The sequence below is a fragment of the Pleurodeles waltl genome, chromosome 10, assembly GCF_031143425.1.
Source record: "Pleurodeles waltl isolate 20211129_DDA chromosome 10, aPleWal1.hap1.20221129, whole genome shotgun sequence".
NCBI lineage: Eukaryota > Metazoa > Chordata > Amphibia > Caudata > Salamandridae > Pleurodeles > Pleurodeles waltl.
In genome coordinates, this window is record NC_090449.1 from 1,012,348,955 (window position 1) to 1,012,375,164 (window position 26,210).

The following is a 26,210-nucleotide window of genomic DNA, read 5'->3' on the forward strand; positions in this document are numbered from 1 at the left end:
TGCTGCACCTGTGATCCGAATAGCTGTAGCTCTACCCGGAGGATTTTCTCCACCATGACCCTTAGCTCGTCCTCTGAGAACCTGGGGTGTCTTTGTGGTGCCATGGGTGTAGTGTGAGTGGTATGTGTAAGGGTGTGTGGGGTGATGTGTTGGGGTATGTGCTGTGAGGTGCGTGGATGGTGTATGGGTGATGGTGTTTTGTGGCTCTGATTCAGTGGGTGCTCCTGGCTTGTCTCTCTCTTTCAGTTGCCAAAATATTTTGGTCGTAAAGGGTTGTGGGTAATGTGAGTGTGTGGGTGTGGTGTGTGTATGTCTGTCAGGTGTGTGTATTTTGAATTGTCCAATGTGGTGTTGTTTTGTATGTGTGTGTGTGTGTATTTTGAGCCCAGCGGTGTGTACCGCCAATGGTTTACTGTGGTTGAATGACCGCTGCGGTGACTTGTGGGTCATGATGCTGTGGGGGTATTTCTGTTGGCATAATGGTGTGGATTTTGGTACCACCAGTTTATCATTGATCTTTGGTCTGGCACACTTGTGTGGGTGTCAATATAGTGGCGGATTTCTCTGTGTGGGTCATAATACCCGTAGCGGTATACCGCCGCGGTCACGGTATGCTGGCGGCAGTCAGCATGGCAGTAGGCGGCACTTACTGCCAGAGTTGTAATGAGAGCCTTAGTCTTAATGTCAGGGGTCTCAATTCCCCAGACAAGTGGCGGGCACTGGTAGCGATGCTGAGGGAGGACAAGGGGGACATATGTTTGCTCCAAGAGGTACACTTGCTGGGATGAGATTGGAAGAAGTTGAGAACACAATGGTTTGATAGACAATACCATTCTTCTGGGCCGGGGAGGAGGGCGGGAGTGGCAATCCTGCTGGCTACACATTTCCCAGGGAAGTTATTAGGTGTGCAGGCTGAGATGAATGGACGACTCATTTCCTTTTGCATAGATATCAATTGGCGTGCTATTACGATTGCCTGTATATACGGTCCTAATGAACACCAAGAGGAGTTTTTGAGGGAGGCCATTGGGCGGGTGCTGGCTACGACGGATGCGGATGTCTTCATAGAAAGAGATTTTAACTTGGTCCCTGACACCCATGTAGACAGGTCAGCAAAGCGAAGTGGACAGGCGGGGCGTTCTCTGTGGGTTGGAGGAAGGGGGAATGACGGATGTTTTGCGTGCACAGAATCCGACCCTGCGGGCGTATACGTTTTTTTTCCGGCTGTACACCATGCAAGACTTGACCTCTTTCTGGCCTCCCCGGGCCTGCTGCACGCAATTACACACTCAGCGACTAGGGTGGCATCTTTGTCTGATCACGCTGCCATCACAGTAAGCCTTACACTGCCAGACCCGGGTAGAAGACTCCAGCTATGGCAGCTAAATACCAAGCTCCTTGCTGGTGAGGAAATGCGTCAAGAAATAAGGGATACAATTACATCATATTTGAGCATTAATTATACACCGGAGATTGCAGTGGGGAGGGTCTGGGAGGCGCTGAAGACAGTGGTCCGGGGGCAGTGTATAGCTATTGCGGCTCGTGCCAATGCTTTGCGGAGGAATAAGAGGTGGCAGCTAGAAGATCAGATAAGAGAGCTGGAAAGGCAGCATGGGACTACGGGTGCACAGAGTGAAGCGTCAGTTGATGGTGACGCGTAAACAGTTGAAAGCAATAGATATGGATGGGGCAGTATTTGCAGTTCTGCACACTAAACAGATGTACTATGCTGGGGGCAATAAGGCAGGGCGGCTCCTGGCGCATCTGTTGCGCGCTCAGGTGGCACACTGTCGGATAAACTCAATACAGACATGAGGGGGAGTGATTACTACAGATAAAGAGCTTATCCTGAAAGAATTTGAGACTTTCTATGCCTCATTATATACCACAGAGATCCTAGATGAGAGGGCAATAGCGAGTTACTTAGATGAGATTGCCTTGCCCCAAGTGCCTAATATGCTAGCCAGTAAGTTAGACAAGGATATTACTCCTGCGGAGGTCCTGGAGGCTATCAGGCAGCTTCGAGTGGGGAAGGCGCCAGGACAGGACGGGTTTGGGGCGGAATTCTATAAGATTTTTGGTGAGCTCCTAGCAAGGCTGTTCAATGGTTTTGCTTCTGCCGGATTGATGCCCCAGTCAATGCGTACGGGCACTATTGTGGTTGTCTGGAAGCCTGGCAAAGACCCAACTCTGTGTGCATCGTACCGACCAATCACATTATTGAATGTGGATGATAAACTCTCTTCTGGCATCTTGGCGCACAGGCTGGGCCTCTATATGCAGGGCCTAATAGACCCAGATCAAACCAGGTTCATTTCAGAGAGAACCTGGCAGATAATACTAAGAGGCTCTGTCACCTTCTAGATATGGTACAACGGGCCCGTATCCCTACGATATTGCCTTCTATCGATGAGAAGAAGTCCTTCGACTGGGTGCATTGGATTTTTTTTTTCCGGTGCTACCTCGGTACGGTTTGGGCCCGAGATTTTGTGACTGGGTGCAGAGCAATTATCGTCTCCCCCAGGCCCGGGTGAGTGTGAATGGTGGACTTTCAGAGATTTTCTCTATTGCCAGAGGGACTAGGCAGGGCTGCCCTCTCTTGCCACTGTTGTATGCGCCGTTTATGGAGCCCTTTGCGGGACATAATCGGCAAAATCAGGACATAAGGGGCATCCCAATGGGGGGCAGATCCCATAAAATAGCGTTGTACACTGATGATGTGTTGCTTTTTCTGACGGAACCGAGGACCTCCTTTGTGGTGAATGAGTTGCGGACTTTTGGAGAGGTGGCAGGCTTTAAAACGAACCTGTCTAAATCCTCTATTTTTTATTTGACAGTGTTGGAGAAGGATGTGGAGGACTTGAGACCCCTCTTGCCTTTTGTTTGGGCCTCGCAGGAAATACAATACTTAGGCTTGCAGATACGTCCCACGCCGGTGGCTATTGCGGAACGTATCTATACTGCCCAGCTTGGTGAGGCGCAAGAGACTTTGGCCCAGTAGTGGGGATTTTGCCTTGTGTCGCTGGTGTGTATTGCAGCGGTGAAGATGACTCTTTTGCCTAAAGTGCTGTCCATCATGCAAGTTCTAGCACTACATCCCCCATGGGCATCTTAGAGGCAATGCAGAGGTTGATATGGGATTTCATAAGGGCGGGCAAGAAGGCGCAAATGTCAAAGGAACAGGCCTACCTGCGGCAGTCAGAGAGGGGGCTAGAAGTGCCATATTTATTGGTATACTATCAGGCTGCGCAACTGCAATACTTGGTGGAATGCTCTCATACAAGTACTGAAAAATACTGGTGTTTCATTGACCAAGTATTTGCGGGGTTCATATTTGGAAGGTCCCCGGGCTGGCGAGGGTGTGTCGTCTGAGAAGTGCATATGTGTCCCCGGTCCTGCAAGCAACTATGGAAGTGTGGGATAAAGTACAAACGCTTAAGGCCCTGTCCTCACCCATATCTCTGCAAACGCCAATTACTGGCAACCCCGACTTCCCCCCTGCACTCATGCGGTCTGCCTACTAATCGTGGCAGAACTCCAATTGTAAAAGGGTAGGGGATCTGTTTGATACGCAGGGGATCTTGGAGTTTCCCCAACTTAAGGGGATTTACGGTCTCCCACAGGAGGCCTACTGGCAGTACCTGGCTATCAGACACTGGGTATTGTCCCCAGCGGTAAGACCCCACGCAGCTCGGCTCCTTTTTCCCTTTGAGCGCTGGCTGTTGACGCGCTCATCAGATAAGAAACTTATCTCAGATATTTATGGCTTCCTATTGGCGCGATCGGATCTCCTCCGGACTTCGGCGCAGCAGAGGCGGAAGGTCGAATGTGGGCGGACCTTTACTGATAAGGATTGGCGGGATGTACTGCACAGAGCGAGCGTAACCGCCTGTAGTATGACTACTAAGGAATTCCTTCTGAAAATAGCGCACTACTGGTATTACACTCTGGCGCAGGTGGCTGGCTGGCGAACGGGCACCACGGACAGTTGCTAGCGGGGTGTCGCCAGAGGGGTACACTCACGCATATTTTATGGCAATGTCCGCGTTTGGCTGCCTTCTGGGAGAACGTACTGGACGCTATTGACAGAATGTATGACACAGCAGTGCCCCATTTCTCTAGCTATGTTTTACTGGGGCTTCCAAACCCACAAACCTACCCCCTCAAGACTCCGAAGGGCAGGGCCATTACACTTGCGATTGGAGCTGCCAAACAGCTACTTTTAGCTAGATGGGGCTTAGAGTTGGTGTCCTCACAGACGGACTGGCTACACAAGCTGTGGGACGTCCTGGGGATGGAAAAATTGATGGCAATGGCCATGGGATCCTTACCCCATTGATAAGGTATGTGGGCCCTGTATCTCCTATCTTTCAGATGAGTTCAGGGAGCTGATGTGCCCGCACTATTTGCTTGACAAGCTTTACTACAGTCCCGGTGAGAGGGACAGTGTGACATGAGTTGGAGAGGGTCAGTGTGAAGGGGAAGAGAGTGAACAGGTGATAACGCAGGATATAGGAATGGTAGGGTGAGGCATGATATTTTGTTATAGGTTTTTATTAAATGGAAATGTTGTACATGATAAAATGTCAATAAAACAGATTCAATCCTAAAATGAGAACATAGCTTTCTCCAATATAAAGTGCCAGAGTCCAGGCTGTGCCATTTTTTGTCAGTGGCTTTCTTCACACTGTTGAATAGTATGATAGATGCTTATACATCTCGTTCTGCTATCTTCTGCTCTTGGTATGTTTGTAATAGAGTCTCTAGATTATTGTTGACTGTTACAAATGCTCTGATTTCATTCATAACTAGGCAACCAGGGCCACTGACCAACAGAACTTTCTATGATTGAAATTAAGAAAGGTTAGCCACCAATTCATGATGCTTTGCAAAGTGTATACAGCAACTCACAAAGACATTTGTGAATCATACATTGTGACAGGGTTTTGTGGTCACAAAGCCTTTGATTATGCAAAATGCTGTCTTTGCTCCAGCAAAACCATTTGACACATCAGGCCACTAGATTTTCAGTCAGCCTTTTATCACTGAGAAACAATCAGGAAATTAATTGTGCTCCATAGAAGAAATGACAGAACAGAATAAAAGTTTGACTGTGATAGGGCATGGTGGGTCCAACTTCCTGAACTTCATCTTAGCATGTGATATGCTGGGAGATTTGGTGTAGTAGCTGGTGGGTACCCTCTTTCTATATGAACTTCTGTAAGAACCCCTCCCCATTGACAGATCAGACCACTTTAGTATGCCCTAAATACAAAAATGTTTGCTCCCTCATGTGTCTTCTAGGTTAGAAAAATAGTATTTATGTACCCTTCATATTAGTCATCATGCACTCTTTCATTTATTTTGTATGGCTCTCTTGTGCCAACTGGAAAGTTCATATCAGTGACAGCACAATGTTGAAAAAGATATTGCAAATAATGATTTATTAATCAACACCTCGTTGAAATCTACTGTTTGTGCGATTAGTGCTTATTCACACATTTACAGTCCATCTCTCATATTTCAAAGCATATAAATTAGAAACAAGAAAACAAAGGGGCATATTTACAAACATCTTGTGCCCCCTTGCTCCACATTAGCGTCATTTTTTAATGCTTATGTGGCGTTAAGGAGGCAATTTTCCTACACCATATTTACAAAGTGAGGCAATTTATGCATTGTGTCACTTTGTAAACTCTTGTGGCACATTATGCCTGTGTCAGGCATAATGTATACAAGGGGGGGCATTCCCACGCAGGGAGGCCCAAAAAAATGGTGCAGTGAAATTTACAACATTTCACTGCGCCATTTTTGGCATCATTTTTAATGCCTGCTCAGTACAGGCATTAAAATGACGCACCCATAATCTCCTGTGGGCCTCCCTGTGCTTTGCTGGACTAGCGTCAACATTTTTGGTGCTAGTGCAGCAAAGTGCCACGATAGTGGCAAAAATGTTGACGCTATTGTGGTATTGTGTGGTATGGTGTCATTAGGGGGGCGCAGGAGGGCGCAAGAAAAGTGGCGCATCAATGTTGATGCGCCACTTTCTTGTAATTATGCCCGTAGAATCCATGAAATGAATGCAAATGCTCTAGGAACTGCTTGGTCTGCGCAGTTCAGAGTGCTGCTCGGTGTGCGAAGCGCCCTTTAGCGTGAAAGGTGTTGTGCAGCGCTCTATTGCTCTTTGGCAGAGGTTGAACTTTGCACATATATAGATGAGTATCAACCAATTGTGTGATTATTGAAAAATAAAACGTAAAAACATACCTATATTACATTCAGTGACACATGGAACGCCAAAATAAGTGAACCGGTCACTGAAACTGAAAAAAACACAATACAGATGCATTTGTCCACTAAACTGTAGAAATACTGTGTTTGGCGCTAGATTTGGAAGCAGGAAAGTCAGCACAATTACTGATTGTGCTGGGCTTTATCTCCTTATTCCGCATTTTGCCCTTTTAGGAAGATGGGTGGTACAAGAGTTACTGACAACTTATTCTTATTTTTTGTCAAAATAACTTCCACGGGGGCTGCTGCAGGTAATGGTCCTGCAGATTTTGCACAGTAGGCGGAGATTTTTTTTCCATCGCACCACACGAGGTAAAGTGCCTGCTAGCCTGAAAATTAGTGCAGATTTCAGGTTTCGTGCAACACTGCCATTTGAACAAATCTTATACACATTTAAATCTAAATTACTTTATTTCCACGAGGAATCAAAACATTTAAACTAGCAAACCTCGAAGTGAATATATTACTGCCAGCCCAGCTATTTTATACAGCACTTTAAAACAAAATGGCATAACAGAAGGCCTGCGGGTTAATAACCGTGGGAAAGTAGAAACCCGCTCTGCAGCATGTGTCATTTTCATGGTTCATAAACAACATCTTTCCGGGTTCTGTTGGAAGTCACGAGTAATGGACCCGCCTCCTCCCAATCCCCATCTTCGTTCCACTGAGGCCTTCCTGGAGTACAAGCGATGAATTACATACAGGACATGGCTGAGATAACCTCATGACTTGGCTCAGGGCCGGCTTTAGGGCGGTGCGAGCGGGCGGGAGGCCACCCCGGGTATTGACTTCAGGGAGTGCTGTGTTTAGCAATGACTTACGAAACTTGCGATTTAAAAGCACCTGCTGAAAAGTTCCTCGTGCGCCCAGCCTTCGGGAAGCACTTAAAATGTCAAGATACCTCCTGTGATTAAGGTTCCTGCTAGAGAGAGATCCGAGTCTTGTCCAGCGCATTTTTCTTTCGCCATAAAGAAGCGCAGGGGTTATGGTTAATTTCAGCTACTACTAAGCGCTGTGGGCATCGTTCCAGTCCGTTGTTTTGCTTACTGTGCTATTCCAGACAAGGGCCAATTTTAAGCAATTGAGACTTGGTCCTACTTCAAAGGCACAGTTCAGCCCATAATAGCAAGGTCCCCTCCAGATAGGAACGCAAGAAACCCCAGAACGGTCTCTGCCTTTTAGGGACTGTGGCATAGCAAGCCACAGGACGGAAGCTGCAAATCACTGATAAGGCTGAACAAGCCTGAAATTGAGCTGAAGTTTTTTGTGGTCCTGTTCAGAGGTGACCTAACATGCAAGTTTGGGCTGTACGGTGTGAGAATATGCAGTTAGTTTCTGTCTATTATGGCACAGATGGGCTAAAATGATATAATGGAATGCCGCATAGTGCAATTACCAGTGGCAAATATAAATTTAGGAATTCCATTCATCACTTTTGAACTAAGGGTCTCATTCTCATTTACCAGTGGCCTGCGCCGTCAGAATGTCCCTTTTTTGATGCACTTGTGGCGCAGGCTGCAGGGCCATATCTACAGGGCCAACCCAAGCCACTTTGCGTGGCTTTACATAGCCTTGTAGGTATGACCCCCTTTCATGCATTACTCTGCGTGAAAGTGGCTCTCCATGGGTGTTCCCACGCAGCACCTGTGGAACTTGATGCATGCCCAGATCAACAAGGTTTCAGAAACATGGAAATGCTTCAGTTTTCTTGCCACCCAAGTGGTGGTGTAAGGTTGGCGCAACGTTGAGACATTTTATTTCCAGTTTTTTTCCTCTTTCTAAGTGTCCTGCATTCTGCTGCACAAATAGAAGGAGGAAACTCCTCTTGTGATTGTTTTTGTGCAGGAAGGTATCACTTCTTGCACAAAAACAATCATACCAACCACACAGGCATCCTTGCACCATGGTGAAAGGGATCCTGCGTTCGTACATGCTGCAGCCATGCACCAACGCAGGGGACAAGAACAGGAATGCATTGTATCTTGAAGGTACAGCCATTCATGCCCTTTCATTTTGACGCAGGACAGTGCAGCAAAAAGGCTTGCAACAATGCCCTGCGCCAAAGTTTTGTAAATGTGGTCCTAAGTATTTTTTGTTGCTTTCTACAAATATAAAAAAATGAGAATTCATTCAAATAACGAAAATGAAAAAAATGTGTAGTTAGAACTTTGGCTCATGAGCGGTGGGACACTCTTTTCCCCTCGTCCCTATGACTGTGAACAAAAGGTGAAAGAAGAAAAAAAGTAACAGAGTTGGTAGCTGATATTGCAGAAAACATAAGAAGGCAGGATCCAGACTGTCTACTTATGTAGTTCTGTACCCAGTCTTTTTACAGGCAGGGGAGAGATGAAAACCAAAAAAGGTCCTTCTCCCCTACCCTTCCTGTCCAGGATCAGGGGGTTTCAAATTCCACCTGGGCCTTGACAAGGTGGGAGGGACTGGGAAGCCATCACACATTGGTGAAGGGCTGGGAAGTCATCTTTGGACTTGCCCTCTTTTGCTTCCCATTTCTGAACTGGGAAGGGCCTCCTCAGCCCTTCATAAGGGCTGGACAGGAATTCTCCAGATCAAGTCATTGAATCATACAAACTCTTACACACTCGCATCTATCATTCACTTCTAATTTCCACCTTTCAAACACAATAGGTTGGGGGGGGAGGGGTTGATAATTAATCTTAAAAGAGTATCTTAACTTATGAGTTTCATGTCTTCTTAGGTGTTGTACTGGAAGTCAGTAATGACGCCCCTCAAACCTTATCTCACTTTTTTGTTTAGTATTTTTTCAATTATATAAGCATGTATACACCCCACCCTATATTTATGAGGACTGGACATTGACCATAATAAAATGTGTATTTACTATTCTGACTGCTCTCGCGCTTTGATAGTAGGGAAGGTTATGAAGCGGACCGAGGCAAATATAACTGCACTTTTAGTTTTTTGATACACTCGCTCAAAACTACTTAAGCACACTAAGGGGACCGGACCTCATAACACACCGGTCCTCATAAGGATAGTGTTTGTCTTGAACTGATGAGAGAGCGTAATTTAATGTTGATTAATTGTGTGATTAATTAATTAGACTGCTTTATGTTTAAACAGTGCACAAAGAAATAACATGAGCTCGTTTTAAATGTGACCTATACTTTACTAATGAATGCATGATGTTCTTCGAATGTATTACTGAAATAAACACACTGTAAAATGTATTTCGTATTTTACTAACTCTGTACAATGATTAACTAATGATTTATGAAATGAAAATGTTTTAGTTTAGAGCTTGTGAATTGTTTATACTGCACATTTTAAATGAGTGTTTTCTTTCAGCTCAAAGCCACGTAGGGATTAGTTAGCTCAACATGTTTTTTTAATTCATGCAGATTGGCACACAATGGGCAAAGTGATATTGAGGCTATTTGAAGAGAGCACCTTACATTTGAAGTCCCATAGGAATGTTTGCTCTTTACTGCAGCAAACACTGCAGACTTCAATACATTAAACTTGACTGGTCAATGCATCAGAACCATTTTGATTTGTAGTTCATTTAAATTTTAGGATTTGAACAGTTCTGTAACTGATATGCAAACATAATGCTTCGGGTATACAAAAGGTTAAAAGGATAATGCTTCAAATAACCCAATTATTTTGTACTCTTGACCTACCTGCAACTGCACAACACAATAGTACAACAGAACAATACACAACATTACAGCACAAAATCACAACACAGCAATAAAGTAGAAACAACGAAACAATGAAAAATAAGAAAAATTTTCAGCAACACAAAACCACACAACAACACCACCATAAAACACATTATAAAAACAAACCAACACACCACAACACCCCAGGAACTGTACAGTATCACACAAAAAACAAAACAGAGCAACACAAAAAACTAAAACAAATGGATATTTCACAACACATCAGGGGTTCGGTTCTGAGTGGTCTAGGGTCTCCTGACTAGACCCAAGAGCTCGCCAAAGGAAAATACCCGGCATCCAAAGCTTCCTGGCATGACCGGAGGCTCGGTGGTACTGATTTTGGGGGCACTGCAGTTGGGGGCGTAGAGGGGCAGTGTGAATGAAATTCTCTCTGTGCTCAGATAATGTGTGCACAGGTTACTGGATAAGGTGCAGTGCCTGGCCAACCCCATGCCCTGCATTTACAGCTTGCTGTGCACATCCAAAGACGTCTGTGGGCATGGGACAGAGCCTACAGCACTTTGCACACACAGATGGTTGTAAGCGGAAGAATTTGGGAGCAGTGGCCTGGGCACAGTTCATAAACTAGGAACAAACTCACTGACACATGTTAACACACATAATTCATATGCCAACACAACCAGCATCATACATCCGCTCAATCAACATGATACACCAACACATTCACCATCAGACATGAATTCGTGCAATATTAGAGAGCCACACACTGCCCACCATACGTCCACAAAACAAGCATCAAATACCAACACACCCACTACCATGTCACACAGCTACCATTATACACCCACACCTAACCTACGACCATACACCTGACAGCAACTGCCCATACCAACTACAACCAAAGCAACCACAGCAGACAAAAGCCAATATATGGCCACACAACCAATTACATATTGCCAAAATGTTCTGATAGATAGACAGCCACATTCATAAACCCAGATCCACCAACATATGTATATACACCCAAAAACAAATGCCCACACAGTCACCACTGCATGCCAACTCACCAACCACAGTACATCCACTACATACAGGCATAGACCCGGAATCATACATCCACACACCCACCATCATATGCCAACACACCGACTACCATGCACCCACAAAACAAGGATTAAGAATTTTCTGTACTGTGCGACTCCACGCACGTATTCATACCATCATGCAACCTATTACAGTCTTATCCACATTATAAATAATTCTCTCAAACATACCTACTTGAAGCTTTGTCAAGTAATATAAGGGTGGTACTTAAGGTCAATTTAGTATGACAAGCGTCTGAAACCAGGCAAAAGTTTTTTTTACAAAATGTCATTACAAAAAATAAACTTAGAAGGGAGTTAAGGTTGGCAAATATATCCATAATGGCTTTGCCACAAAAATTCACAAATTCAGGAATTCCTCTTGCACCAACCTCAGCGTACTAAGTCCACTTTAACTTCCACCCTAGCATACAATATTTCATACGTCATGAACCTCATACATAAGTCCACTGTAATTTCATATCACAAAATCAACCTAACCTACTTCATACCTACTAACATCCCACATCATACGACAAAACACCCACAATCATATAGCTATCAACCCATAATCATTAATGAATGAAGAAATACCATTATATTTGCACACAATCCAGAACCACGTGTCCGCCACATAACCACAGAGCCACATTCATACACCCACATCCAGCAACATTAATCGGTATAAGCTATAGCAAATAGCTGCACAGTCATTAACCTTTTCATCTATACATACACTCATTATACACCAACACACCTACGGTTATGCATTCCATAATTAAAAAAAAAACGTTCTTAAGTTAAAAATAATGGTGTTATTCAAGCAAACCGTTGAAAGTTGCCCATATCCCTGTGGCCAGGCATCTTCTTTGTGCGGATCAGTAGGATAGCTTTCCTGTGCACTCCTGTCGCCATGACGATACACCTGGGGAAACATTATAAACATACATTATATTATAATGAATAATTACCTTCCATCTGTGATTTGTTTTAATAAGGCATCAGTATCACCATATTATTCTCCTCAAAGTAAGTATGTAGAATGACACATATGCTACAAGGATCCTGCCTTCTGTTGCTACAGGCGACAAAGGGCATATTCATCAAACATTCCTGTGCTCAGATGTGGACAGTGGGTCTATAGAAAAAGCTATTTACAACTGAAACATTACGTGGATTTTTACTCACAAATGTGAAAATCTGTCAGTATTTATAAGCACACAACTCATAAACTACAATAGCCACATACACTAACACGCACAACATACACTAGCATGGGATTATGTGACAAAACTGTCTAAATCTGTTTGCACATTGTCGAGATGCTCTCAGCCAGTAACAAATTCTTCTAGGTGGTGAGTGAGGGAAAAACCTTTAAATTCAGAATAGTGAGTGGAGATCTTTATATGAGACTTTCTCTTTTTTTCTGCACCTATTACCCTAGTGCAACGTACAGACCCTGTACCAAGGGTGGTATACTTCAGACGATGGTTAAAATGGCTGCCCTCTGCTTTGCACACAAAAGGCTAGGGCTCCTAATGCTTAAATGATGTGTACACTCAGAATCACATCTTTAAGCTGCATCTTCCGGACGTGGAGCACTATGTATAATGTTGTTTATTTCAACATCTTAGATCCTTCTTTCTACAGCTTGCATCCTCTGACTGCTTCCTATCTCAGAAAGACTTTCCCTTATATATTCCTAAAATCCTGCATGAAAAAGTAACCTTGATTTACTTCTGCTTGATTCATCTCCTTTCTTTCTTCAGCGACACCTTTCTTACCTTCCATGCTCTGCATGCATTCTATTTCTGAGAATAGCCTCCTCTCAGACTCATGGCTGCCTTAATCCTTCTTATTGGAATTCCAAAATTGGCTGATACCTCATTTCATAGATCACAACCTCTCCTCTTTACAACCCTATGCCTGTAAACTACCATTACCTAAGCTCCACCAGCCTATCCATGTCACTGAGGCATTCACCAAGCGCCACATAGCCCCCACTAATAATCACACCTAACTTGTATTAACATAATATATCACAAAGAAACTGGAGCAAATGCATGCAATTTTTCTTAAGAGCACGTGACTAATCACAATAACCAACAATAACTACTATATTAACCACTATCATGGGTTTCAGGTACTAACAAGCTACTAGCCATAAAGTGCTTCAACACCTCGTCAGGGTTAGTAAGCACTACATAAATTACAATATGTTGTAACTGCCACACTCAGATGTTTAGGGCAACGAGTGGGACTGCGCTTGTTTAAAGGACTGAGGGTGAAGCGATGGGAGTTGCAAAATGCAGTAAACACCTACAAACTAGTGCTATGTGATTGTGCTGTTAAATAATGCTTGACTTAAATGTGTATAGTTAGCATAACTAGGCTTCAGTTAACATGACTAGGCCCAGTTAGCCTGTATTGACATTCATTTTAGGGTGACAGAAACAACTGTGCTTTTAAACTACATGAACAAGTTTCTTTCCCGCTTGCACGTTTCTCTTCTGTCTCTTTCCATTTTGGAAAATAAACAAAATATAATCAATTACACAGTGCTGTTTATTTGTCCATATGAAATGTATTAATTTTTGTTCCCTTGGAAGGAAGCCATGAGTAGAATTTTTATGTATTTGTAACAAATTTAAGTTATTTACTTGAGTCAACTCTAGGAATCGTTCATCAGTTGTACCATTTATAGATTTTATTTGTTGCACAAATGTGATGGTATTTCCTCATAATTATGCATGAAAATAGATGTTTCAAAATGTTTGTTAGTTGATGTACCATATTTTTTGAAAAGCCATTGGTTTACAAGTATATAATGTTATTAGCATCTCCCTATTAAGTCTGATCTCACCATATGGAGTGTGTGGCTTTCAGTTCCTACAATCTATAAAATGTGCCCTTTTTGGAAGATGTTCCAGACGTTTTGCTTACTTCTCAAAGAGAGACTCCATGTTGGGCAGTCTGTTTATTTATATTCAGACTTTTCTTGCTTTACATACTGGCCAGACTCTCTGCTACTCTGTCTAATGATTTATACTTAAGACTTCTCTTGACCTTTAAAACGAGCAGATTTTATGTTAGTGGAACTAATCTTTTGTTCTGCTATTTACTTGCCTTGAGACAACCTTATGTTGATCCTCTCACCTTTGCATTATTTGATGCATTATTGATTCTGATTTGAAGTTTCTTCATTTTGCCTACTATATTGATTCTTAAATTTGACTAAACCTTTATGGTTTTGACTTTGATTTTTGTCCTGTAAAAGATTATATTATTTATGAGACTCATATGCCCCTGATCCTGAGTCTTAACTCATAATTTATTAATTAGAACCATGTACATCCTCATTACATTCTGAGATTGTGAAAAATGTAACTACTGGAAAATGGATCCTGACTGAGGTTATTGGTAGAGCTGTGTGCTGTGAAAGTATTGACATAGAACTTTAACCTGCCAACTGTACATGGTTAGGACACAAAGTTGGCTCTAGTTGAGCAATCATATACAAGGAGTTATCAAGAAAACAGCAAGGTCTCTGGATGTTTGTGGAAGGTGCTGTTGTGAGATATTGCTTGTGGGAGGGCTGGAAAGGAGGTCTAGGACATGGCTGCTCAAACTGAAAAAGGTTGGCCGCCTAGACCAATTTAAAACACCTCCAACCTTTCAGCTGGAATCCATTAGACCAGTGGTTCCCAACCTTTTGACTTCTGTGGACCCCCATTTTATCAAGACTGGAGCCCGGGGACCCCCACTGACTCATTATTGGAAACCGGGGACCCCCACTGATTCATTACTGATAGTTGGAACGTAATATTATTACATTTTCTAAGCAGTCACGGACCCCCAGGGGTCTCCGGCCCACAGGTTGGGAACCACTGCATTAGACAAATGGAGAGGACATTGGGTACACATGTTTCAAAGGGGCTTATAAGATAGGCCAGCATAAAGCTGAGAGGTAATGATGGTAGGGGAAGGATGAAAGCAAGGATGGCCTGTCGTATGTGAACTAGGTGATCAATCGACTTGGGAACCGACTTAAGTGGAACCCCAAATTTTATTTTCAAAAATGAAAGAAACTTTAAGTGGTGCTGATTGTATGGATCGCCTTCAATAGTGGCTACTGCATGACTAGTCCTGGATGCTGGGAACAAGTGGGAGCAGAAAAGAGGATAGAAAATCAGCCATGGGGATGCTCCAGTAAGAGGGTGAGATGAACACAACAGTGGTGCAGGAAATAGGCGCAAGGTGAATGAGAAATGCAAAGTACAGCAGAGAGATACAGGAGAAGAGCTATAGGAATGGCTAAGTGCAGAGAAGCAACTGGTGCAGAAGGACGGGGAGAAATGCAGAACAGAGGTAATGGTTGCAGGTGAAAGTTTGAAGGGCAGACGCGAGTAGCACATGGATGTGGGAGAGAGTCCAGAGTTACAAGTGAAAGGTGCAAGGGTATTGAGGCAGTGCAGTGGAGGTTAGAGGGGCTGAGAAGATGTAAGAGGTGAATGGGTAAATCAGGTTGAGAAAATTATTTAAGCAGTGGGAAGAGTTGCAGGGAGAATGTAGAGAAAGAAGTCAGGGGCAGGATGGCTCAGTGAACTAAATACTTCAAGCTAAAATGGGGTTTTGAAGTTCATGAGTTTGAGCCCCAGGCAAAAGCAGACCCATCCTGGAACTGTTCAGAGGTGGGTAAATTGAGTACCATTGGTTTGGGGTGGTATTTGGCGCTACACGGAACATAGGTTTTTATTAGAGTAAAATACAGATGAAAATTAATGGAAGAGAGTGCCTTCATTTCATATCTGCAATCCTAATTAAGGTAATCCTTCTCTTTCCCATCCCATTCATATAAATTTGAGGTATTCAAGACTTCATTCAAATCATCCTTAATTAAATCTCTGATTAGTTGATTTTAGAATCATTTCATGTTTAGAAGAGAGCACAGGAGTTTCTATATGCAACATTTATTTCTCATTCTCGGTTACTTTATTGCAGTGGCTATTATTGCTTTGTATCTTAATCTATTGAGACTGAACCAATTGAGATATTTCAGCATGCCAGCTGTAATCGTGCATCTTTTTAATATGTTTCTGACAAGTATACATATTAGACTGACTATTGATTGGCAATTAACATTTCTTAATTTCAATGACTGATTCTTGGTCCTTATTGTGATTGCAAATGGGCCTCACAAAAATAATTTTTTTTTAGTTCCTAACTCAGTCATTAAAAAAAAGATCCATCACATGAGAGATTGTAAACCACGCACATGTGTGCTATCAAAGGCATGTTGACACACTGATGTGGACAGCTCATGAAGACAAAGAAGAAAGCATCCTCTTGCCTTAGGCACAGGAAATGCAGTTGAAAAGATACCCTGACCCCTATGAGGCCATGGAATAGGCCTAAGGGCATTCATGACCAGTAAGATGTGTAATGTTTGATTCCTGACCTGCCTCTTCATGCTTTGCAAAGACAAGGTCTGGATCACTTCTCATTCTGGCACAGTGATAGCAAATGTGATGCTGTAACCAGAATAGATTATCTTGAGAGCCCTAGCATATGAAATAGATGCTTTCCCAGCTTGTTGAAATTTCTAAATCATACTTCCCACCAGCCATTGATGGCCAGGGTCAGCATAGTCAAGTGTTTTGATTATAAGGAGCAGGATAAGAATCTGGACGTCGCTTGCAGGGAGGGAGATAATCTTTCCCTTTATCAAACCCTCGAAAGTTGTGAGAAGGCTGCTGGTGCTATGATGGCTGTCTATGAGTACAAGTAACTCTGACACCATGAATCATTACTTGCATCATAACATGTGTAACACAAAACGTGACTAGATGCCACACTGTGGGACACGGTGATGTCTCTGGCCTCAACACTACCTCACCGCCTCCATCATGGCACTTCTCTTAAATAATCTGAACTTGCTGCCAATATTTTTCCTTCTGATTGGAAAGCAATGGCCAGCTGAATTGTGAAGAGGACAAAACGTAGGTATGACAGCTAATACAAGACATACTGAAGAAAGTGCATTTTTTATACTTGTCCAACATAACTATGTTCTTATTTGTTCTCTTGATCGTAGTGTAAGTGCTTCTACATTTCCTCTAGCTCCCTCATTTGAGGGTAGCTCATTACATCTTGCATGACCCACAGGGAAGAGTTAAGGAAGACAAAGGGAACCCCTGTCACCTTCAGGCTATATACACTAATGCCAGGTGCTTTTTGTTTTCTTGAGAGAAGTGTTGGATAGATTAACATATGGAACTAATTTCATAGGGTAAGGCACATAACAACCTATAGTGGCAAACCATCTAAGTTACTTATCTGAGCGAATGCACTAACACTTCAATCAAATATGCTCAGAACATATGGACAGGATTTACTCTGCCAGCGCAATGAAGTACTCGTCCTGAGGGAGCACCGGCCCCTTAGGTAGAGTATACAATATGTTCACCATGAATGGAGCAAGCAACATAAACATCAAACCCAAAAACTAAATGACTAAAACCTAAAATAAACTATTACTTAAAAGCTGTGGAGCCAAACTCTCCAAAGATTTGTGTTCCCAGGAGCACACTGTGCACATGCATGCTAAACCTCATTAGCCAATAGTTGGGCCTTTGTGTGGTGTACGTACACCAAGACAACAACATACAAAAACAAGTAACACACCAAATATACATACAGATTTGTACACAGAGAAAATGCCACTGGTCATCCACATACACTCATCCAACTTAAATGCAACCATCACTGCATACAGGCTAACCTACATAGAGGCATCCATTCAAACACAGATCATACCCTGCCAAACTGAAAGCACATAGGAAGTTAGATGACCACAAAGATAAGCCATGTGATGCTACATACACATCCCATCTCATTTAATAATTAAAAGATGCACTGGTTGTTAGCATGAGCATATGGAAGAGGTGTAGGAGGGTGGAAACTTGTCCGACAACCTATTGGCTGCTTGCACGCCATCTGGTCTTTTGTGCATTACTACACTGTGAGACTTGAGAGGGACAAAAGTTACAACTACTCAATATTATGGGCACTGGTGTAACGAAAATTGAGGGGGCCCCCTGCAAAGCATAGGGGAGGCCCCCCTTGGGACTCACTAGGAACTTTCAGGCCCAGATTGTGTGCTGAGGGCCCCCCCCCCCCGGAGCTCGGGGCCACCCCACACCACGGGGGGCTTTGTTACACCACTGATTATGGGCCTGATTATGAGTGCCTTGTATTGGATAATTTGTCAAATCAATAAATACTCAGATTAGCATTATTTATCAGACAAGATAAATTACTTTAATTACAAGTTTCACTCGCGAAAGGCAAATCACCAAATGTTTTCGAGTCCTTGAGGCCCTAGTAAATATCAACAGGTTTGACCTGCCAAAACTTAGCAAGTGAAAATTGCAGGTGTATGGTATTTGTGGCTAAACTCAAAATTGTGGTATGTAAAAGGAGTTACCGCACATATTGCAAATAAACAAAAACCTCTGTATTAGGGACTATGATTTTTTTTTATGTATATTCTTTATTGAGATTTCAACAAGTAACACCTGAGTACTGTCAAATCAGGAACTATGATACTTATATTGCTGATCTAAAATATAGCAAAAGGCTCAGCATGCCTTACCACAATTTTCACCTGTGATCACCATAGGGTTAAAGAAGGCACACATTAATTCTCTGAGCCAACCTCAATGAGTCACTCCTTTTGGGGTTTTTCACAGGTGTTGACATTATATGAAGAGGAGTTAGTTATTCATTACCTGTAGTCGAATGCATGATGGAACAACACATGCGAGAACCACGCATGCTTGAATGACGCGGTCATTAGAACGACCATGTTGTTTCCACGCATGCCTTTACCACGCATGCCTTTACAATGATTTTTCGTTGTAAAAGCATGCTTGGTTCTGCAAGCCATACGTTGTTCCCCTGCACCCTTTTTCAAATTCTGAATGGTGAGGAAAATTGCGCTTTGGCTCTGGGTTTTTGACCACGCAAATTCTTCCAGGACTGACCTAGAGGAATTTTCACAGCTAAATCATAGCAGAAAGTCTAATACCATGTGGTAACAGTGATCAGTAAAATCTCCACAATTCCCCATTTCCCAAAGGAACCTGCTGCAAAAAAAACACAGCTGCAAAAAAAAAAAAAAAAAAAACACAGCTGGAAAAATGGCCACCAGGTTGTAACAGTACATGGAGACTTCCGGTTACAGAATGAAAACCACAACACTGACTGTGGCACATTTATGACACCATTTTGATGGGAAGTGAGTGTCAGAAGTTGCTTTGAAAGTCGCTGGTATCTTCTTCCTGGGGCCTATAGCATGGAATATACAATGAAGGCAAACACACAGCTTAGTTCAGAGACCATTAACAGTGAAATGGATAACAATACGAAAGTTTAATGTCTTTGGAACACATTTATTATTATTTATCAAACGGCCGTCCAAAAAGAACCAAATTTCTGCTTTTTAGCCTGTCGCCAACTAAACTGCAGAGAATCCTATGTTTTGATGTGGCAAATAGCTTTTTATAGCACGCTATTCACTGGCGAGGGTATCTAGGCGCTTGACCATTTACTTGGCTCCACACTAAAAGGCTGCACATTTTAATATTGTGTCACTTCCTTCAAGTTTCACAATATTTGGAATGCGGAAGCTTACAGGCAAACACCTTGGACGAGACACAATTACTAACTATAACTAGAAACTGCATGTTTGATGCGTTGTAACCAAAAGCACCAACAAAAAGTCCAACAGCGGCAAATATTAATTTAAATATTGCAGTTTTATTTAGTTGGAAGCAGGCACACCAGGGAGCGGAGTGCTTTACATGAGTTGAGGAATACTATATGTAACATCTAGTTTTGTGCTACAGACATAAGAACACGATATAAAGGCTTAAAGTGTACCACTTGAGTCAGATTCAGCCCTCTTGAAGGTATAAGTCTTGCGTAAAAGGGGGATACCTAAAGGGTATAAGAGTATTCTGAGTAACCCTATACTTTAGCCCCACTTCAGGTGTTATATTTTGTCATCTACATTACCCCTCATGGGGTCCTCCTCGTCCCAGTCCAAACAATTGAGGCTTGCCCTCCAACCGATATTATTCCCACTGAAGGTCCTTCTTTTATTCCCCTAATCGGGGTAATGAATATTACCAGTAAGTAATGGAACATTATGAACTTCTGTATATGTCCACAGCGTGCATGATCACAAGTCGAGGTGATACTGGAAGAGTAGGGCTTTCAAAATATTTTTAAACTGGTCAAATGAAGGATTCTTCAGACACGGTCTGCCACCACACCCTACGCCCACGCCTCAGCAATGCTGGAATCTGCGACAGAGCCCTGGACTGGGTCACCTCCTTTCTCACCGGCAGAACCCAGAGAGTCCGCTTCCCCCCATTCTGCTCGGAGGCCACCGAAATCATCTGCGGTGTACCCCAGGGTTTGTCCCCCAGCCCAACCCTCTTCAACGTCTACATGGCCCCGCTCGCTAACATCACCGGATCCCACAACCTCAACATCATCTCATACGCCGAAGACACCCAGCTGATTCTCTCCCCCACCAAGGACTCCGCCAAGACCAACCACCATGAAGGAATGAAGGCCATCGCCGAATGGAGGAAGAGCAGCTGTATCAAACTCAATTCCGACAAGACGGAAGTCCTAATCTTCGGCTCCACCCCCTCCGCAAGGGATGGCTCTTGGTGTCCTGCCACTCTCAGAACCACTCTGACTCCCACCGACCACGCATGCAACTTAGGATTCATCTTGGACCCCTCACTATTCATGACCCAGCAAGTCAACACCATCTCCTCCTCCTGCTTCAACACCCTCCGCATGCTCCGATAGATCTACAAATGGATATCCACCGAAACCAGAAGAACAGTCACCCAAGCCCTCGTAAGCAGCAAGCTGGACTACAGCAATGCCCTCTACACAGGAACCACGGCCAAACTCCAGAAGAGGTTGCAACACATCCAAAGCGCCTCCACACGCCTCATCCTGGACATCCTCCACCACTGCCACATCACAGACCACCTGAAAAACCTGCACTGGCTCCCAGTCAACAAGAGAATCACCTTCAAACTCCTCACCCACGCTCACAAAGCACTGCACATCACCGGACCACACTACCTCATCAGACGACTCTCCTTCTACACCCTGACCCAGATTCTCCGCCGACCTCGCAACCGTCCCACGCGTCCACAGAACTACAAACGGTGGTAGATCATTCTCGCACCTCGCCGCCAAAATGTGTAACACTCTTCCCACCCACCTGCGCCAGACCAAAGACCTCCTTACTTTCAGGAAACTTCTCAAGACCTGGCTGTTCGAGCAGTAGCAGCACCTTCCCCCCACCTTCTCCTCCCTCCCCTCCTCAGCGCCTTGAGACCCTCACGGGTGAGTAGTGCGATTTAAAAATCCATGATTGATTCTTCTGTATTGCTGGTTTGTTGACAGGTGGGAGGGTCAGAGGGAGGGTATAGATTTTTTTGGAGGGGAAGGTAGTTCCAGAGAAAGCCAATGTTAGAAATCTGTTTTATTTAACTAAGCAGTTTCCAGATGGATAGTGTCCACACTTCAGAGAGCACCCCTGATATGATTAGTTTCTGTGATGCGCAGTTTGCTCCTCTGTACATAGCTTTAGGAACAATATATAGGCCACCAAGGAAACACTTCTGGCCTCAGTGGGCCGCCAGTGAGGGGTGATGTTGCTTGAGCTCCTGGAGCCAGAAGCTACTCCAGTGAGAACGGGAGTGGGTGTCAAGACTTTCAAGGAAGCCCACGTCACTTCCATACTTGGATTTCAGGCTCAGCAGCTCTCAGGGAAAACAAGGTACACTTAGTATGTCACTTCACAAACTAACCAAGAGATCATCCGAAGTAAGAAAGAATTAACTTTCTCAAGATCTGCAAGTTTGTAAGACATGTAGATCGTTGTGCGTAATTACGCTAATAAAGTAACGTATATGGCACACATACAAACTACATTGTTTTTGCAGCTTAATAAGCCGGGTGAATTACTACCCTTGTCAATGGTACTCATTGCATTAAGTTCACAAAAATGGTAGGTCTACTCCGTGATGTAAACTAGAGCATCAGCTGCAGCTGACATCCAGGCATACCTTGCAATGAAATCAGGAATGTGTTTGATGCTCTGCCCTGTCCCAGTGGCAGTGGTGAGTTCTGTATCATGCCCTGTCTTGTCAGAATGTGTGCTGGTGCTGTGGACTCTCCTTGAGTTGTGGGTCTCACTGCTCATTGCAGCACAGAGCTCAGTGAGGAGCTGTTCTATTTGCTGAGTGCGAAAAATAAAAAATACAAATACAAACACAAGGACACACAGGCAAGCAATGAAGACGTGTGAAAGAAATAAAGCAGTCTCCTGGCAGGCCAATATAAAAAATAACATACTGTTTTTAAAGAAGATGGGAGGTCCCTCTAAATACAAATTATGGCCTGTGAAGCATGGGCAGCGGTCATTTACCTAAAGACAGATTCTCCAACAAAAATGTAAACAATTCAAAATCCTGAGAAAGAAAACAAGCTGTGAGAGCAGAGTTCTGCAGTGACAGTAAGTAGTGAATGATCAAACAGTGCAAAACACAGAGAGTCAAAGTGCTGAACCGAGAGCTATTAGAAGCAGTTTGCACCTGAAAAAACCTGGGCAATTGAATTTAAAGTACTTATAAATATCTTTAGCACCATCCATGGGTCTATGTTTGTACCCGAATAGTTTGCATCCTTCTCTGCCCATGAAAACAACCTATCACTTATATCAGGTTGCTGTGTAAAGTGCCCTATCACCCCAGACAGGGGGCGGTGCCAGGCTCCTTCGTTTTATCCTGCCAGGCAGCATAGGCCTACTCAGGTCTGTGTGTGCGTGGCACCCAGTGATTAATTTGAGCCGGCTGTCAGTGGGCACTCATTTTGGGGGGCCCGCACTTACTTTATCTCATCAGACTTTGACCCCGAGCAACAGAGAGAAAAACACACAGATCACACATCAGATCCATAGGTATTCTTTTGGGAAACTTTTCAAGGATTTAATTCAAGCCGGTATCTCGTTTCATGAAAATAATACTTTGAAAGTCAGTAATCATAAATTGGAGTGAGGGAGGGGAAAGCATTTTTGTGTCTTTTGCTGATCTTGCCCCATATTTTCGCCAAGTTGAGAAGGAAGGCTGAAAATTACCAGTTTTCTTATTTGGAAGTGTGCAGGCCTTATCTGCCCAGACTCCTGTCCTAAGAGACAGAAGCTAGGTTTCGATGTCCAAGAAGGACAAGCATATAATTACGGGGTCTGCTACAATAGCAAATGGAAACATTTCTCTTTTGTTGCCAAATACATCCAGTGTATACTCAGGAGCGCTGCTTTCATGGCATGTTCCCTATAACTTTGACAACTGGCTGTGAATCTGAGCCTTTTCATGTTCATTATTTCCTGTCGTCTATTCATTGTGTATAATTCTCTGCGTGACATTTAAGCATTCTCATCGCTTTCGCAAGGAACAAACGTGCAAATTCCAGTTATTTCTAACTTCTGAATAGGTGTATCCAGTCAATTTTTCAGAAATATATGACCAGGGCTTTATGTGGGCCAGGTCCTTCCGGTACTAAGCACAGGCAGTTCTAAAAAGCAGAAGCTGAGACGGATCTCTGTTGGACTCTCCATTTTTGCCCTCACCTTGAGGATAGAATAAATTTTTACCTCAGCAGCTCGAGCACCCTTTACCAGCCTTTGATGTAACTTCAAAGAGACTCCTTATGGATATGTCAAAGTCACATCATTTCAGAACCGAAGCATTTTCAATGTTATATACAACGAGGCCATTGTTGTACTTGTTTATTTTACGCAACTAACAACTACTGACAAAGCCAATAGTCTTTGCTTGTTGTAGGTGTAATGTTTTGTTACTTGTATCATATATCTGGATGCAGTGACAGAAAGAAGCAGCAACGTGCCACGCTATGCTAAGCACACATTTGTAGCGTAGCCGTTTTTAAGCCATGCCTTTATTACATGGGCCACACACCTTAGAGAGACCCCCCCGCACAACCCCCAGTTTCTTCATCCGACTTAAAGCCCAGTATACAATTTGTTATTCTATAGCGCTTCATGACACTAGTTTGCCATTTCTAAACATTACAACACGCCTGTCAATGCCCTGACCTTCCACAGGGCGAAAGGCTGATCTGACCTTGCCACTGGTTCGAAATTGCAATCTGCAGGCTGTGCGTGTTTCAGCGACAGAAACTTAACTTGCTGTTCAATCTAGCCTCCTTAATTATAAACTAACATGCAAATAATCTCTTCTGCACTTAATTACAAATACACTGACCTCATACTTGTTTAATGCAGAAGCCCTGAAAACCTATTTGAACTTTTACCATTAGTTGTTGTGATGAACACACTGTATTCACATTACTGCTCAACCAAGAAGTTTAGCAAAAATCAACTTCAAGTAATTTCACAAAGCAGCAAAAAAGGTGCATAACATACACGATAACAAGAGATTTAGCATAAAATGAGTATCTTTTACTCGTCACTTACAGTGCTTGGCCATTAACTATAAGCAGTACTTAATTTGAGCCAGTGGTTTCCGGTGCTCAGCACGAGCACTTGTCAGCACTGGCACTTGTGACAGTCTGCTCCCTGGTGGTGTTGACTATCTAATGTAGCGATGAGCACAACAACAGTTGTTTATTAACCGCTTCCCCACCGTGGGCATATTAGTTACATCCTTGGCTGCGGTGCTGAGGCGCCATTAATGTAACCATTACGTCCATGTACCGGTCCTCGGGGGGAGCGCTAGCGTTCCCGCCGGGGGCCGCCACTCACCACCTCCCCCCCGGGGCAGGGCAGGAAGGGGAATTGCTTCCCCTTCCACCCCGACCGCTCCAACCCCCCCAGTGATGTCTGATGACGTCAGCACACAATCACGTGCTGACCTCATCAGAAGTCTCCCAGCGCGATGCGGAAGAGAAATGCTTAGCATTTCTCTTCCGCTCGGGAGGAGGGGGCCGGCAGAGGCATGAAAGGAAAGGCCTTTCCTTTCATGTCTCTGCAAGCATTTCTGCTGCCCGATCAAGTCCATCACAAAAATGTGGAAAAAATGTGTGATTTCCAGCAAAATTGGAGGTTTGCAGGGCATGGTGGTTAGAAAATGGTGCAGGGTCCATGTGAAGCACACCACCCTGGAATCAACCAGATGTTTAGTATTCAGATGTGTCTAGGTCTTGTGGATTTTTCTATTTGTGGCTCCTCTCAGATTCCAGAACTTTCTGTCACCGAAATGAGAGAAAAAGTGATTTTTGGCCAAATTTTGAGGTTTGCAAAGGATTCTGGGTAACAGAACCTGGTGAGAGCCCCACAAGTCACCCCATCCTGGATTCCCCTAGGTGTCTAGTTTTCAAAAATGTACAGGTTTGGTAGGTTTCCCTAGATGCCGGCTGAGCTAGAGTCCAAAATCCACAGCTAGGCACTTTGCAAAAAACACTTCAGATTTCAATGTAAAAATGTGATGTGTCCATGTTGCGTTTCCTGTCGCGGGCATTCGGCCTACCCACGCAAGTGAGGTACCATTTGTATCAGGAGACTAGGGGGAACACAGAATAGCAAAACAGGTGTTATTGCCCCTTGTCTTTCTCTACATTTTTTCCTACCAAATGTAAGACAGTGTGTAAAAAAGACGTCTATTTGAGAAATGCCCTGTAATCCACATGCTAGTATGGACACCCCGGAATTCAGAGATGTGCAAATAACCACTGCTTCTCAACACCTTATCTTGTGCCCATTTAGGAAATACAAAGATTTTCTTGATACCTATATTTCACTCTTTCTATTTCAGCAAATGAATTGCTGTATACCCCGTAAAGAATGAAAACCCATTGCAGGGTGCAACTCATTTACTGGCTCTGGGTACCTAGGGTTCTTGATGAATCTACAAGCCCTATATATCCCCGCAACCAGAAGAGTCCAGCAGACATAACAGTATATTTGCTTTCAAAAATCTGACATAGCAGGAAAAAAGTTACTGAGTAAAACGTGGAGAGAAATGGCTGTTTTTTTCACCTCAATTTCAATATTTTTTTTATTTCAGCTGTTATTTTCTATAGGAAGCCCTTGTAG

The 26,210-nt window shown here is 43.6% G+C and overlaps 1 protein-coding gene across 2 annotated transcripts in view; it reads right to left on the minus strand.

The window, feature by feature from the left end:
* The window catches only part of LOC138262135 (prostatic acid phosphatase-like), a 452,521-nt gene that overhangs the window by 185,611 nt on the left and 240,700 nt on the right, over positions 1-26,210 (minus strand). For both annotated transcript variants that reach the window (XM_069211915.1, XM_069211914.1), the window contains exon 2: positions 11,868-11,963. Coding sequence is in view for 1 of the 2 variants with exons in the window: in XM_069211914.1 (XP_069068015.1) it covers positions 11,868-11,963 (96 nt within the window). In the remaining variant the exon portion in view is untranslated. The remainder of the gene's footprint in view (positions 1-11,867; positions 11,964-26,210) is intronic.